General features: G+C 50.9%; 1 protein-coding gene across 1 annotated transcript; it reads left to right on the top strand.

Moving 5' to 3' along the window:
* The first annotated feature begins 1,776 nt into the window (after positions 1-1,776).
* On the top strand, positions 1,777-13,422 carry IL17RE (interleukin 17 receptor E). The gene is made up of 15 exons (XM_063114834.1): positions 1,777-1,905; positions 2,241-2,260; positions 2,849-2,967; positions 3,751-3,848; positions 4,107-4,266; positions 4,361-4,500; positions 5,889-5,957; positions 7,048-7,114; positions 8,466-8,641; positions 8,727-8,774; positions 8,858-8,903; positions 9,035-9,189; positions 10,958-11,026; positions 11,597-11,648; positions 12,252-13,422. The coding sequence occupies exons 1-15, from the start codon at positions 1,777-1,779 to the stop codon at positions 12,842-12,844; spliced, it is 1,941 nt and encodes a 646-aa protein (XP_062970904.1). The 3' UTR covers positions 12,845-13,422.
* The last annotated feature ends 584 nt before the right edge of the window (positions 13,423-14,006 follow it).

Genomic DNA, 14,006 nt, shown 5'->3' on the forward strand with positions numbered 1-14,006 from the left:
TCCCTTTAGATCTTACTGATTTGTTTGCAGAGATGGACTCCAGGGCCAAAAGACAGTATTGCGTCAGACAGACCCTTCTGGATACCAAAAGCAGAGGAAGATGAAGCAGTGGAAGGGGGGACCATAGGATAATAGAGAATTGATCTGCAAGGGCCTAGCAGAAATGGAGCTCCCTGGGCTACAGACTTTGACCTTGACCAAATCACTTTTTCCCTTTGCTTCCTTATCTCTCTCTTTATGAAATGAAAACAATAATTCTCACCTTTTTCACAAGGTGCTTAGGATCAAATATGAAAGTGCTCTGTGAAATGTGAAACAGATATCCTACTTAGATGCAATGTATAATAATTTGCATTTATTCAATTACAGAGCACCTATTTCATGACATCCACTGCAAGGCACTGGAGAAACAACAAATAAAGGATTTTTTGGCGGTTGGCCTGTACTGGGATCCAACCTGCAACTTTGGTGTTGTAAAGCTGCACTTTAACCGACTGAGTTAACCAGCCAGCTCTGGTCTTTATCTTTTAATGAACTCAAAAGCTAAAGAGTATTTTTAGGATAATGGGTAGGATGGGGTCTTCAAACAGTGGACCTCAAGACTTAGGAATTGAATTGGCCAAAAGAAGGCTGTGATCAGGCTACTGAAAGGTGGTACAGATTGAGCTGCAGAGGGACAATAACAATCTCAAGATGCTTTGACCTGGTAGGTGTGCCCCAAACTTTCTTTCCACTGTGTGTGTCACCAAGGTGAGAGCTGAAGCAGCTTAAATGCTCCATGAGGGGGAGGAAGCTGTGGGATGATGGGGAGGTTTCCACAAAGACTGGAGCCTCGTCAGCCTTTCTCCAGCACCGGAAACCACAGGAAACCAGGTCAGTGCGTGGGGCTCGCTCCCTCTGCTCCAGGGCTCGACTGTAAGCTCTGGGGCTTCCTGATCAGGGTGTACTGATTAGTGGGTCCTTGAAACTGGAGGCCCCTTTGGCATAGAGCCCTTTGCCCAGAAGTGCTGGAACTCTTGCTAATGGGTAGAGGGAAAAAGCTGGGCTTTCTCCTGAGAGTCAGCCAGGTCGGGAGCCAGGGTACAAACGGGACCATGTGAGGTTTATGTGTGTTCTGTAGTGCCTTTCCCTCAACCCCTAACCCTAAATGGTACCTAAGTCACCTCTGTCTCCAGGACCCAGGACCTAGTGTGAAGCAGTACTTTATTCCTGGGTTTTTGTTTTTGTTTTTGGGTTTTTTTTTAGCACTTTTTATTTAAACCCTGGACCTTGGTGTTATCAGCCCTATGCTCTAACCAACCGAGCTAACCAGCCAGCCCAGTAGTGCTTAGTATTTCTGTTAATTCTCTAAGTGAGGGATGAAGCACGTGTTTACTGGAGACCCAAGTTCAAGTGTGTTCATGGGCGGGTCGGATCTGCAGGGTGTTTCAGGAGTAGGAGGGGTTAAGAAATGGGTGCACCTCCCAACCTTGTACTGGCCCCTTTCCTGTTATTTCTCTGCCACAGCAGGAGCCCCTTGTCTTGAGGGGGTGGGGGGGTGTCAGTAGGGTTTCCTAGGGGACAAGCGTCCCTCAGTCCCTCTGCTTGGAGGGAAAGGAATGTGGCCTGGCCGGCTGGTTAGGATCAAGGAGGAGCTTTGGGGCAGGGCGGGGTCAGGGTAGGCTGAGGCGAGGGCTTCTGCTGGTACTGTGTTCCCTGCTGCTACAAGGCAAGGCCCTGCCGCCCGCCTTCAGGCTGTGCAGGCATGTTCTGGGTGCCCTGATCCCACAGAAACCTATGGGGAGCCCCAGACCAGCAGCCCTGCCCCTGCCTCTCATGCTGTTCCTCGGTCTCTCTGCCTCCGCTGGGATTGGCGGCCCCTCCCTGTTCTGCTGGAGAACTTGCTGTCTGCTGGCCTCCCACATGGTAAGGTGCCTCTGCTGGGGGGGACACCTGCTTGGCACAGGTGTAATGCTCCCTACTCCCCTACCTGCCCTTTCCTACCTCCCCAGTTCCTGTGTTTTGGTGGCAGCCTCAGTGTGTCCTCTACATAGTCTCAAAGGGGTAGCATGGGACCTGGTGTGCTAAGGGCCTCAGCAGGGTGGAACTGAGAAGAAAAGAGCCAGAGTAGATGGCTGTTAGCTATGGGTCTGAGAATTAGGTGATTTGAGGCCAAGACCCCAGGAAGAATGCTCCTTATGGGAGTCCCTACTAATAACACTTCTCTCTCTTCTTTTCTCTACTGGGCCCTGTGCCTTCAGGATGACAGTTTCACTGGTGAGTCTCATTTCCCACCTGACTCCTCTTCCCCAGATCCCTTTTTGTTTCAGATCCCTAGTGAGCTCTCCATTCCAATTTTTGGTTCCCAGCCTGGGAAGTAGCACAGTATCAAGGAAACAGTAAAGCGTTTGTAATTAGGACAAGCCTGCTTTATATTGCAGTTCTGCCACAGACTCCATGTGTGGCCTCAGACAGTGTACTTAACCACCCAATTGACCCTCAGCTTCTGAGGAGCATAGGAGTGTGGTAAAAATGATTGTACGAGGAAGACAGTGTTGCCTCTGACCTGTGGGGAGGATTAAATAAGACACATGGGTAAATCAGTAAACACCCCATAAATGTTGCTTATTCATATTTTATGGTACATTCTAGTTTACAAGGCATTTTTCCACACATTATTTTACTTGATTTTTACAACAGCCCCACTTTATAAATGAGGAATCTGACACTTAGAGAGGGCCTATAACTTACCCAAGGTTACACTTCCAGGATGTAAGTGGCAGAGCTCAGCCACAAATCCAACTTGTCTGAGGTAGGAGGAACCTCTTTAGATACTATCATTTGGTTTCCTTTCTATTTTCACAGAAAGTTCTACCTGTATTCCTTGCCGCACCCAGTTGGCCCTCCTCCTCTCCACAAAGCTTTGGTATGCTCAGGTCTGGCACTGTCCCTGCTGTTTGTGCCTGCATCTGGTGCCAGATCTCTCAGGTATGAGAAACAGCCCTTTGGGCCATTCTCAGTGGAGATGTGAATTAGGGACATTTTTAAGGGTGCTACCTAGGCTGAGGCTTGTCATACTAGAACAGATATTTGTACTGTTTTCAACCTCAACAAGGACTTAGAACATCCTAAAATAACACAACATGACTGATATTCATGAGGGCAATTGTATGATTTTGTGAAGGTGCTAATCTTTTTAACTGGTACCAATTCTTGGGATTAAAATTTTTGAGTTCTATGATCTTATTGTTTGTTATTACTTTCTATTTGTAAAGTAGGATCTCCTTTCTTATTCAACTCGATATTTTCATTGTCCAGCTCAGTGTCTGGTATGTACTAAATACCCATACTGTGTAAGAATTGGCAGTTTCTGGGCCGAGCCCGTGGCGCATTTGGTAGAGTGCTGCACTAGGAGCGCGGCGACGCTCCCGCCGCGGGTTCGGATCCTATATAGGACTGACCGGTGCACTCACTGGCTGAGTGCCGGTCACGAAAAAACGACAAAAAAAAAAAAAAAAAAAGAATTGGCAGTTTCTAATTTTTCACTATTAGAAATAATGCTGCAATGAACATCCTTGTATATATAGCTTTTCCACTACATAAGAAATTATTCCTTTTTTTTTTAATTGCATTGTAATTTTCAGGACTAAAGAAGTTTGACATCATTATCCTCCTTGATTTAAAATGACTTACTGTTCAACACTGGGTCACATCTCCAGGTAGGAGAGGGCCGATGAGGGCTGGATAGTAAGTGTATCCTCCCCTGTGCAGGCCTTCAGTGGGGCTGGTTCCACCTCCTGGTGCAGAAATCCAAAAAGTCTTACAAGTTCAAGTTCTGTAGGAGACACAAGATGCCAGCATCTGCTCAGGTACTCTCCTTGCCAGTTCTAGCCCTACCTGTGCCTCACAGCTCTCTTCTTTCTGGCCACTAATTTTGTTCTCCAGCTTTGTGAGAGAGATGGAAAGCGTAGAGATGAAGTAGACTATTCTGTCCATTACATGGTTAGGGAAGCTGAGGCCAAAAGAGGCTGAGCAACTTGCCTGTGATACCTCAGGTTCCAGAGTCAGAAACAGAAGACAGCTTTCCTGATTCCTGGCCTGAAGCCAACCTTGTTCTCTGCCTACAGAGGAAGATGCTGGGTTGCTGTTGCCCATTTCAGAAGGGCCATCACATTTCCATCCCCTCCCCAGACATCTCCCACAAGGGGCGGCGCTCCAAAAGGACCCAACCTTTGGATCCAGAGGCAGTGGAAAGTCTCCCCAGACTGGGCTCACAAACGCATGGAGGTAGGCATGGGGTATGACAGGAGATGGGTTCGGCTAAGTAGTGGTACCGGAATTAAGGCCAAGAGACAAGACCACTGATTCCCCTTCTCCCCAGGGCCCAAGTTCTCCTTTGATTTGCTGCCTGAGGCACAGACTATTCGTGTGACCATTCCTCCAGGCCCCGAGGTCAGTGTGCGTCTTTGTCACCAGTGGGCACTGGAGTGCGAAGAGCTGAGCAGTCCCTTCGATGCCCAGGTATGGAGTGTCATCCCCCTGTAAAAAGCCAGATCACAAAGTCCTGGAGCAAAAAAGGCTTACCCATTGTACAAATGGAGAGGCTGAGGCCCAGAAAAGGAAGGTGATTGTCTAAGATCTCCTCACACAGTGAGGTGCTTAGCATTAAAACTTCTTTGGGCTGGCCAGTTAGCTCAGTTGGTTAGAGGGCAGCCTTGTAACACCAAGGTCAAGGGTTCGGTTTCCCCCTACCAACCAGCCACCAAAAAAAAAAAAGACTTCTTTGTTGTTTTTTTTTTAAAGATGACTGGTAAGAGGATCTTAACCCTTGGCTTGGTGTTGTCAGCACCACACTCAGCCGGTGAGCTAACCGGCCATCCCTATATAGGATCTAAACCCGTGGCCTCCCAATGAGCCATGGGCCAGCCCTAAAGACTTCCTTGAATAGACTGAAAAGGCAGGGGCCTTCTTACCTGGGAGGAGAGAAAAGGGAGGGGTAGGCAGACACCTGGAGCAACCATGAATGACGAGCAGAGAAATAGGTATGGTATTTGCCTCCAGTGAGAGGACCCTCAGTATGATTCAGGTTGCATTAAGCCTTTTCACCACCATTCAGGTTGCATTAGAAGTTTCCCCAAGGGCCAGCCGTGGCTCAGTTGGGGAAGTGTGGTGCTGGTAACACCACGGCCACGGGTTCGGATGCCTATATAGGGATGGCCGGTTAGCTCACTTGGAGAGCGTGGTGCTGACAATACCAAGTCAGGGGTTAAGATCCCTTTACCAGTTATCTTTAAAAAAAAAAAAAAAAAAGGAGTCTCGCCAAGAGGTTATTCCCCCTGAGAAAATAATAAAGTGGTCACATCTGTCTCAGTACCCTTCCATCTTCCATCTCCCTTCTTTTGTTCCTGCCCCTCAGAGAATGAGAGGTCTCTCATTCTCCCAGATCAGGCCCTAACATTCCACCTCAACCTCCAGTTGTCATGGATGCCATTGTATACAGTTGGGACCATTTGCAAAGACTGATGCTATACCCCTGAGGCCTTTAGCTTTCTTGATTTACAAAATAGTGATGATACCTCACAAAATCACCATGATGCTAGCATTTAATTAATTGAGTAATGCTTCTAGAACCTAGCACCCTGCTTGACATACAGTAAGGGCTCAATAAACATATTCTTTTCACTGTCTCTGCCCCCCCCACCCCTGACACACACACACCTAGAGCACCTAGAGCGAATGGTCAGACTACAGAGAAGAGACTCTGTGAAAAGAAATTTCTTGGTGAAAGAAATATGTCTCATATAAAAGAAAAGCTAGGGTGTGGTGGCCAAGGTCCCAGCTTCCTCCTGCCTTGTCTGTGGTGCTCTTTCTCAGGCATCTTTTCTCTCCCTTTGCTGCTTCATCAACAGAAGATCGTGTCTGGGGGCCACACTGCAGACCTGCCTTATGAATTCCTTCTGCCCTGTTTGTGCATAGAGGTGAGTGGAGGAAAAGGGGTACATTGTCCATGGCTCTGCTCCTTGGTCCCCCAGATAGCGCAGTTGGTCAGATATATCTCCAGCAAGTCCAGTTTGAAAAGGACTGGGTGTTACCAAGATGCTTGGGAAGACTGGTGCCAGCTTGCCTGTGAGCCACGCACTGGGTCAGAGGTGGAAGGGTCCTGCTGAACACAGGACTTTCTTAGGATGATTTCAACCTCAGCCCCACCCAAACCCAGCTTTCCCTGGCCCAGACCCGGCCTCAGCCCACAGTCAGAAAAGACAGCCACCATCACTGTGTGGTCTGGGGGGGCAAGGCATGGGTGTGTGGCCACTGCAAGGTTCCATATGCTCACAAATGTCCTCTCTAGCCCTCCGTGACAGTCTGCCTCCTCTCCTTGCAAGACTGAGATGCCTAGCAGAAAATCTTCTTTGTTTTTATTTTTATTTTTATTTTTTTAAAGATGACCAGTAAGGGGATCTTAACCCTTGACTTGGTGTTGTCAGCACCACGCTTTCCCAAGTGAGCTAACCGGCCCTCGCTATATAGGGATCTGAACCCATGGCCTTGGTGTTCTCAGCACCACACTCTCCCAAGTGAGCCACAGGCCGGCCCCAGAAAATCTTCTTTGGACTAGACAGAAAATGCAGGGGCCCTGTCACCTGGGCGACCAAAGGGAGGGTGTGAGCAGAGACCTGGAGCAACAAGCAATTGCCAGAGTGTACAGCAGTTGGGCATCTGGGCAGTCCAGAGTGAGGAGCCAACACAGCACTGGGTGTCTTGGGAATGGCTGAGAGCAGAGGCCAGGGAAGACTGAGGTTGACACTGTTAACCTCCTGATTTCCCTCTTCCTGAGGATAGTTCTCTCCAGAGAGAAGAGGAGGCAGCCTCTCACTTGCTGCGCTCTCTCCTGCACTTTGGAGTTCCTCCCCACCTGTGCCCCCACCTCTCATTGCTCCCCTCCCCAGTGCCCTGTCAGCTCTGGCAGCATGCATCACAGTACTATGAAGCCAGAATGAGTTTTAGGTCTGAGTGACATAGGAAAAGCCATTCCTCTGACCCTCCTCACCTGCTTCCCTGTCCCCCCAGGCATCCTACCTGCAAGAGGACACCATAAGGCACAAAAAGTGTCCGTTCCAGAGCTGGCCTGAAGCCTGTGAGTGCTGTTTATATGCACTCTCGTGCATTGCACACACATCCTCCATTTGTGTCTCTGTCTCTTTCTTACACACATACACACACACTTCACACCTGTATTGGAGGAAGCCCCCAGAAGGTAAGCATACACTTTCCCTGGAGTCAGGGGTTGGGGCGAGAAGGCTGTCACATCTGCCAGTCAGCCTGCCAATAAATCAGAGAGTTCTGAGCATTGTAGCATTGTGAGAGGTTCAGAAATATGAGACCCAAGGGCCGGCCCGTGGCTCACTTGGGAGAGTGTGGTGCTGATAACACCAAGGCCACGGGTTCGGATCCTATATAGGGATGGCCGGTTAGCTCACTTGGGAGAGCCTGTTGCACGGGTTCGGATCCTATATAGGGATGGCCGGTTAGCTCACTTGGGAGAGCCTGGTGCTGACAACACCAAGTCAAGGGTTAAGATCCCCTTACCGGTCATCTTTTTTTTAAAAAAAAAAAAAAAGAAAAGAAATATGAGACCCAGCAGGTGGCATCCTAAGAAGATGGGCCAGAAGACCTGGGTCCACATCCTGGCTCTGCCACTGACTCTTCTCTGAGCCTCACTCTCCTCATCTGTAAAATCATGATACCTGCCCTGCCTTCAAACTGTTTGTGAGGCTTGAATTAAATATTACATGTGAAAGTGGTCTGTGGTGTCTAAAGTGCTGTACACACATTGTTGTGCTCAAGGAGAGATAGAACACTCAGACACAAGAGGTGAATAGCATAAAGCAGCCTGCAGTACAGGGCAGAGTTATAGTTAAGGACTAGGCTGTAGGGCATGGACTCAAGAAAGGAAGAAGCCCATGAAGGCTGTTGTGAGCAGATACGGTTTCTTAGAGGCAGTGGCACATGAGCTGGGCTCGGAAAATAGGGGCTGGCCAATTAGCTCAGTTGGTCAGAGTGTAGCCTTATAACACCAAGGTCACAGGTTTGGATCCCTATAACAGCCAGCCACCAAAAAAAAAAAGAAAGAAAGAAAGAAAGAAAGAAAGAAAGAAAGAAAGAAAGAAAAGGAAAATAGGCAGGATTTAGAAAGGAAAGATGGGAGAGGAAGGCATGCCTGGTTCTGAGAGGAGCCTAAGCAAAGATATGAAGATTTTGAGTTTGGGGAAGGAGCTGGTCAGAATGGAGGCCCAGGAAAGGGAGAACAAAGAGGTAATAAAAACAGGACTGGAGAAGGGATGCTCATTTATTGCATACATATTCAGGCCAGGAACCATGCTGGGTACTTTCACAAGTGTCATCTCCTGATTCCCTGGGGATGGGGGTGACAAGGTGGGGCCAAAGCAGGGCTGAGGCCTCACCCACTGACCCTGCTGCCTGCCCAGATGGCTCAGACTTCTGGAAGTCAGTGCACTTTGCTGACTACAGCCAGCACGATCAGATGGTCATGGTCCCGACACTCCGCTGTCCCCTGAAGCTGGAGGCCTCCCTCTGCCAGAGGCAGGACAGGCACACCCTCTGTGAAGACCTCCCCAATGCCACAGCTCGAGAGTCAGAGGGGGTGAGGACAAGCTCCCCCAGGACTGGGTTGGGCAGGTCTGGGGCCCAGGAACCTTCTCCCTGACTAACTCCCCTCTCCTCCACAGTGGTATGTTTTGGAGAAGGTGGACTTGCACCCCCAGCTGTGCTTCAAGGTACAACCATGGGTGAGAGTGGACGGTAGGGATTAGTAGATTGTGCCTGGAGCTTGCTGACTTGCCATTCCTGTATTTCTCAGTTCTCTTTTAGAAACAGTAGCCATGTTGAATGCCCACGCCAGACTGGTGAGCCAATAAGTGACCTTTGCTGGGACTCCCCCTATTTCACCCTTACCCACAGTGACTAAGTCAAACTCCAGCCCAGCCCTGACTTCCCTGTCAACTGCAGCCCAGTTCCTATCACCTCCCACAAACAGAATCTCTCACATCCTGGAACGTGAGCATGGATACCCAGGCCCAGCAGCTGATCCTTCACTTCTCCTCCAGGATACATGCCACCTTCAGTGCTGCCTGGAGCCATCCAGGCTTGACGCAGGACACCTTGGTGGCCCCCGTGTACAGTGTCAGCCAGGTATGGCCTAGCCAAGGTTTGGCCCCCATTAGGTCCTATTGCTCACAGTATAGCCCCAATCTCTTTATCACCTCATTGAGACAGATCCTGGGCAGGTGGAGGCAGGCAAATCCCTGACTTCTATCATCTGGCTAACTTATTTACTTGATCAGCCTTTGTTCAATTGGCTCCTCTGTCAGTTAGTAGGGTTCTTGATGGAGCAGTTTCTAATCATTCCAGTTTCTAAACTCACAGGGATAAAAGAGGGAGGGACTGGCCCTCCCCGATTCAGCTGTTCTCTAGCTTACCCAAACTCCTGCCACATTTTATATCAATGCCTACCCTTGAACCCAGCTCTTCTCTACTACTACTTTCCTGCCTCCACAAGGCAGCTGTGCAGAAGTTCTCTATCTCAGGAGGCAGAGCCCCTGGAAGCTGAAGTACTCTTTGCTCAATACTGTAAACTACTGACAGATTTAACTCTATTTTGTGCACTAAGAACAGTTTGATTAGCAGACTCTCTTCCATGTAACTGATATAAAAACCACAATCAAACGCAGCTCCAAGCTGACTAAGCATGACTAAGCTCTTTCTAGTTCTTTGCTAAATGCTCACTTGCAGCTTGCTTATTTGTTTTGCATCCTGTGAGGGCTCCCAAGCAGACAGGTGGTAGCAAACACTTAAGATTTAAGACCAAGTCATGCTTAAGGGTTAAGACGAAGTCATGTGGGATAACCTAAAATTGAGACCTAAATTCATTTTGGTGAGCTGAGAGCCACTATATCAGCACCTACTCACAAGCTGGCTGGAGAATCGGGTCTGAGACAGATGCAGGGTAGGGCGTAGAGGGTCAAGCGTGTTCTCTAAGGATGGAGACTATAGTCAACTCCCTAACCAGCACCCAGAACACAGGGTGGGTGGGCTGGCTGATTGGCTCAGTTGGTTAGAGTGTGGTACTGACAACACCAAGGTCCACAGTTCAATCCCTGTACCGGCCAGCTGCCCACCCTCTATCCCCCAAAAAAGAACACAGGGTGGAGTCACATCCTCCCTGTAAACAGATGGAAATCAGTTCTGTGCAATTCAGCATGCATATATGGAGTGCCTACTCTGTGCCCACCCTGTATTAGGCCCTGGGAGATACAAGAAAAGTATATAACAAAGTCTCTGCCTTTAAGGAGTTCACAGTCAAATAATAGCTACTACAAAATGAATATACTCTACAGTTTATTATAAAGGGTGTTCACATGCCTATTCCCATTTGATGTTCTCAATAACAGTAAAATAAAAATGATTGTCCTCCATCTACAAAGGAAGAAACTGAGACTCAGGGAGGAGAGGTAACCTGTCTCCATGCAAAGATCACACAGGTAGGAACTACAAAGGCAATAGTTAAGTCTGAACCTAGGTCTCCTGACTCCACAATTTACATTCTTTCTAGTGGACTAGAGAGTGGAGGAGAGTGAAGGGAAGCAGCGCACAATTAGTCTCCCTGGTTTGTGAGCTGCTGGAAGACAGACAGTCTGTGCCCATCTTCTTTCCTCAGGGCTTGGCACAGAGTAGGCGCTCAGTGTGTTTGTTGATGAGCGCCTAACTGCAACAGGAGTAGAGATCTGGGAAAGATCAGTGAGGGCTGGAGTGGTTGGGAAGTTTTGTCAGAGGTGGCTCTCGGCCTTAAGCCTTGAGGGCAGTGGGGGGACAGAAACAACAGCATGTGCAAAGACTCAGAGGCTGGACAGAGCCAGCTTTGCCTACGTGAGGACAGTCATTCTGTTCTTTGTTCCTACAGACCCAGGGCTCAAGCCCAGTGACATTAGACCTCTTCATTCCTTTCCTGAGGCCAGGGGGCTGTGTCCTGGTAAGGAATCCTACCTTCACTCTGCATACATTCCCCTGCCATCTACTCCACAGGTGGCACACCCAGAAAATCCAGTCTGCAAAAATGTTTGGTTTGGCCAGCAGTGTTTTATTTCTTTCTCTCTCTCTTTCTTTTATTTTTTTCTTCAGCCAGCACAATGTTTAAAATTGGAATTAGTTGCCACCATTTACATATACTTTTTAAAAAGCTGGCTTTCTGGCTTCTCTTGAAAAATCAGAAAACCTAGTGCTCTGTGTCTACATTTTGACATGGTAACAATGGCCCGGAGCTCAGTGGTGTCTGATTGTATCAGCCAGAGGCTGTGTTCTCCAGGTCCTCACAGCAGCCCTGGCCAACTTCATGAGTTTACTTTTTGAGTTTGGCTCCTGTCACACTTGAGTTTGCCACCCTTGACCTGTGCCAGGCCGGGAGCTGGACCAGAACAAATCCTGAGTTGGAGGAACTCCCTAGCCAATGGTGACTCCCCTTCTTCACTCCCATGCTTCATTCAACTCCCCTTGGGATGAGGGGATGCCCTGGCTCACAGAGGTGGGGGGTCTGTACTCTCAGGTGTGGAGGTCAGATGTCCAGTTCGCCAGGAAGCACCTCTTATGTCCGGATGGTGAGTTCTTGGGCTGGAGGGAGGTAAGAGGGAGCTTGGGCACTGAGGAGCTGGGTTTGGCCTCACCCTGCTTGGCTCAGTCTCTCATAGACACCTTGGGCTTTTGATCCTGGCACTGCTGGTCCTCACCACCCTTCTGGGCGTTGTTCTGGTCCTCACCTGCTGGCACCCATTGTCAGGTAAGGTCACTGGGGGTAACCTGGGTATTCAGACCTGCCCAGCTCCTAGGTTAGTTGCCCCCTTCCCTTCCCCTGCCTAAGTTCTCTGCAACTGCACCCAGTCTCTGCTACCTAAGGGGGTGAGCCTCACGCCCCCTAGTGGGCAGGAATGGTTAAGGCAGTGCTAAAGACCCTCAGTGCTCGTTGTCACTGTACCAACGTTCTGGGTGAGGGGCTAATGGGGCGGAAATCCAGCCTGCACTGCACCGCACTTGTCAAGGCTGGCGCCCTGGCCCTTGCTCTGGAAGAGGCTCCCTTATTAGCCCACAGGCACCCTGTAGGTAGGGCCTAAAGACCAGTGCAGATATGGGGCGGGCGGGAGGCGGGGACGGCACCCTAAGGTGTAGCACAGAGCCGAGAAAGAGAGGGCTGGGCTGTCACTTAGTCCCCTACCCTGTTCATATGTTGCTCCCGTGCCCAGGCCGGGGCCGAGCGCGGCCGGTGCTGCTCCTACACGCGGCGGACTCAGAGGCGCAGCGGCGCCTGGTGGGAGCGCTGGCTGAACTGCTGCGGGCCGCGCTGGGCGGCGGGCAAGACGTGATCGTGGACCTGTGGGAGGGGACGCGCGTGGCGCGCGTGGGCCCGCTGCCGTGGCTCTGGGCGGCGCGGGAGCGCGTGGCGCGGGAGCGGGGCACGGTACTGCTGCTGTGGAGCGGCTCCGGCCCCAGCTCGGCCCGCGGCCCCGACCCCTGCTCCGTACCCGCGCGCGCCCTGCTCCGCGCTGCCCCGCGCCCGCTGCTGCTGCTGGCCTACTTCAGTCGCCTCTGCGCCAAGGGCGACATCCCCCCGTCGCTGCGCGCCCTGCCGCGCTACCGCCTCCTGCGCGACCTGCCGCGCCTGCTGCGGGCTCTGGACGCACGGCCTTCCACCAAAGCCACCCACTGGGGCTGCCTCGGGACTCAGTCGTGCATGCGGGGCCGCCTGGAGCTGTGCCGCCGGCTTGAACTCGAGGCCGCCAAACTTGCAGACCAAGGCTGAGCGGAGCTGCACTGCAGTCCCGGATGTCTACGCCTCAGAACGTAGGGGCCTTCTTCCTACCCTGGAATTGTTATGATGCCCGCTTAGGACTACTGGCCTAAAAGCCTTATTCCCTGCCTCCCAGCCCGGGAGTCCCAGCTCAGTACCCACGCATGTCCGGCCTACTCTTTATGCTTACCCTGCTTCTCAGGATCTCTAGAAAGAGAGTTATTCCTTATTGAGAGCCCCTCTAACCGCCCCCACCCCGACCCCCGCCGCGTTCTGATGGAGGAAGGGCGATCTTCTTCCCACTTCCTCTCTCCAAGAAACTCCAGAAAGAGAGCAGTCTGCACATTCTCCAGCCCAGGCTGGGGAGGTTGGGGCAGGAGTGGAGCTATGTCAGTCCTGAAGGAGGGTGGTTCCAGGGGCATTGGGAGAAAACCCCCCTGGGAGCCAGGGATCTCCCTTTCCCAGACCCAGGCTCTGCCCAGAGGGGTAGGGAGGGAGGACTCAGGACCCAGGAAAAGAGCGTTTGGCGCTGGGTGGCCAGGACAGAGGAGGAGCAGGAGAACAAGATCCAGAAAGATGAATAAAGGAGAATATGGTAGATAAACTAAGAAACACAATGTGCTTCTCTAGTGTGGCTGTGAGTTGGGGGGAGGGTCAGCACTATGCTGCCTGGGGTTTGGGGGTTGTTACACAGCAGTTTGTGGGCCCAAATCCTGCATGTCCATACCCGAAGCTGCATCCCTCACATTCTCACAAGCATATGCCTCTGAAAAGCAAAGGAGGACCCTGCAATCTCCTTGACCCTCACTGTGATTCTTCCAAGAGAAGAAAGGAAAACACAGAGATTCAAATTTAAGTACTTTGTCCATTGTCACACAATCAGCCCACAGCAACAGCACAAATGGGACCCCTGTCTGCTGGGCTCTGGGACCTGGGTTCCTTCCCCCTCATACCACACTTGAGCCTAGGCCAGGCAATGGTGAGAAGCCCACTTTCTGGTGCCTTTTGGCCCTGTCTGAGAGCTCCTGTCCCACAAAGGGTCACTGAGGCCCAGAGAAGTATGTGAAGGGATCTTGGGTGCCCAGTAAGAGGGGACCCAGTGGGTCCCAGGATCCCAGGGTCTGTGTCTAAGGGTCACGTGGAAGCAGAAATGCCCCCGGATTGCCCAGTCCCT

Source organism: Cynocephalus volans, chromosome 11, assembly GCF_027409185.1.
Source record: "Cynocephalus volans isolate mCynVol1 chromosome 11, mCynVol1.pri, whole genome shotgun sequence".
NCBI classification, from domain to species: domain Eukaryota; kingdom Metazoa; phylum Chordata; class Mammalia; order Dermoptera; family Cynocephalidae; genus Cynocephalus; species Cynocephalus volans.

Excerpts from the sequence above, each read along its gene's own strand:
- IL17RE (XM_063114834.1), top strand. The coding sequence starts at position 1,777 with ATGGGGAGCCCCAGACCAGCAGCCCTGCCCCTGCCTCTCATGCTGTTC. Across the intron at positions 2,968-3,750 it reads TCTGGTGCCAGATCTCTCAG|GCCTTCAGTGGGGCTGGTTC; the intron begins GTATGAGAAACA and ends TCCCCTGTGCAG. Across the intron at positions 11,027-11,596 it reads GGCCAGGGGGCTGTGTCCTG|GTGTGGAGGTCAGATGTCCA; the intron begins GTAAGGAATCCT and ends CTGTACTCTCAG.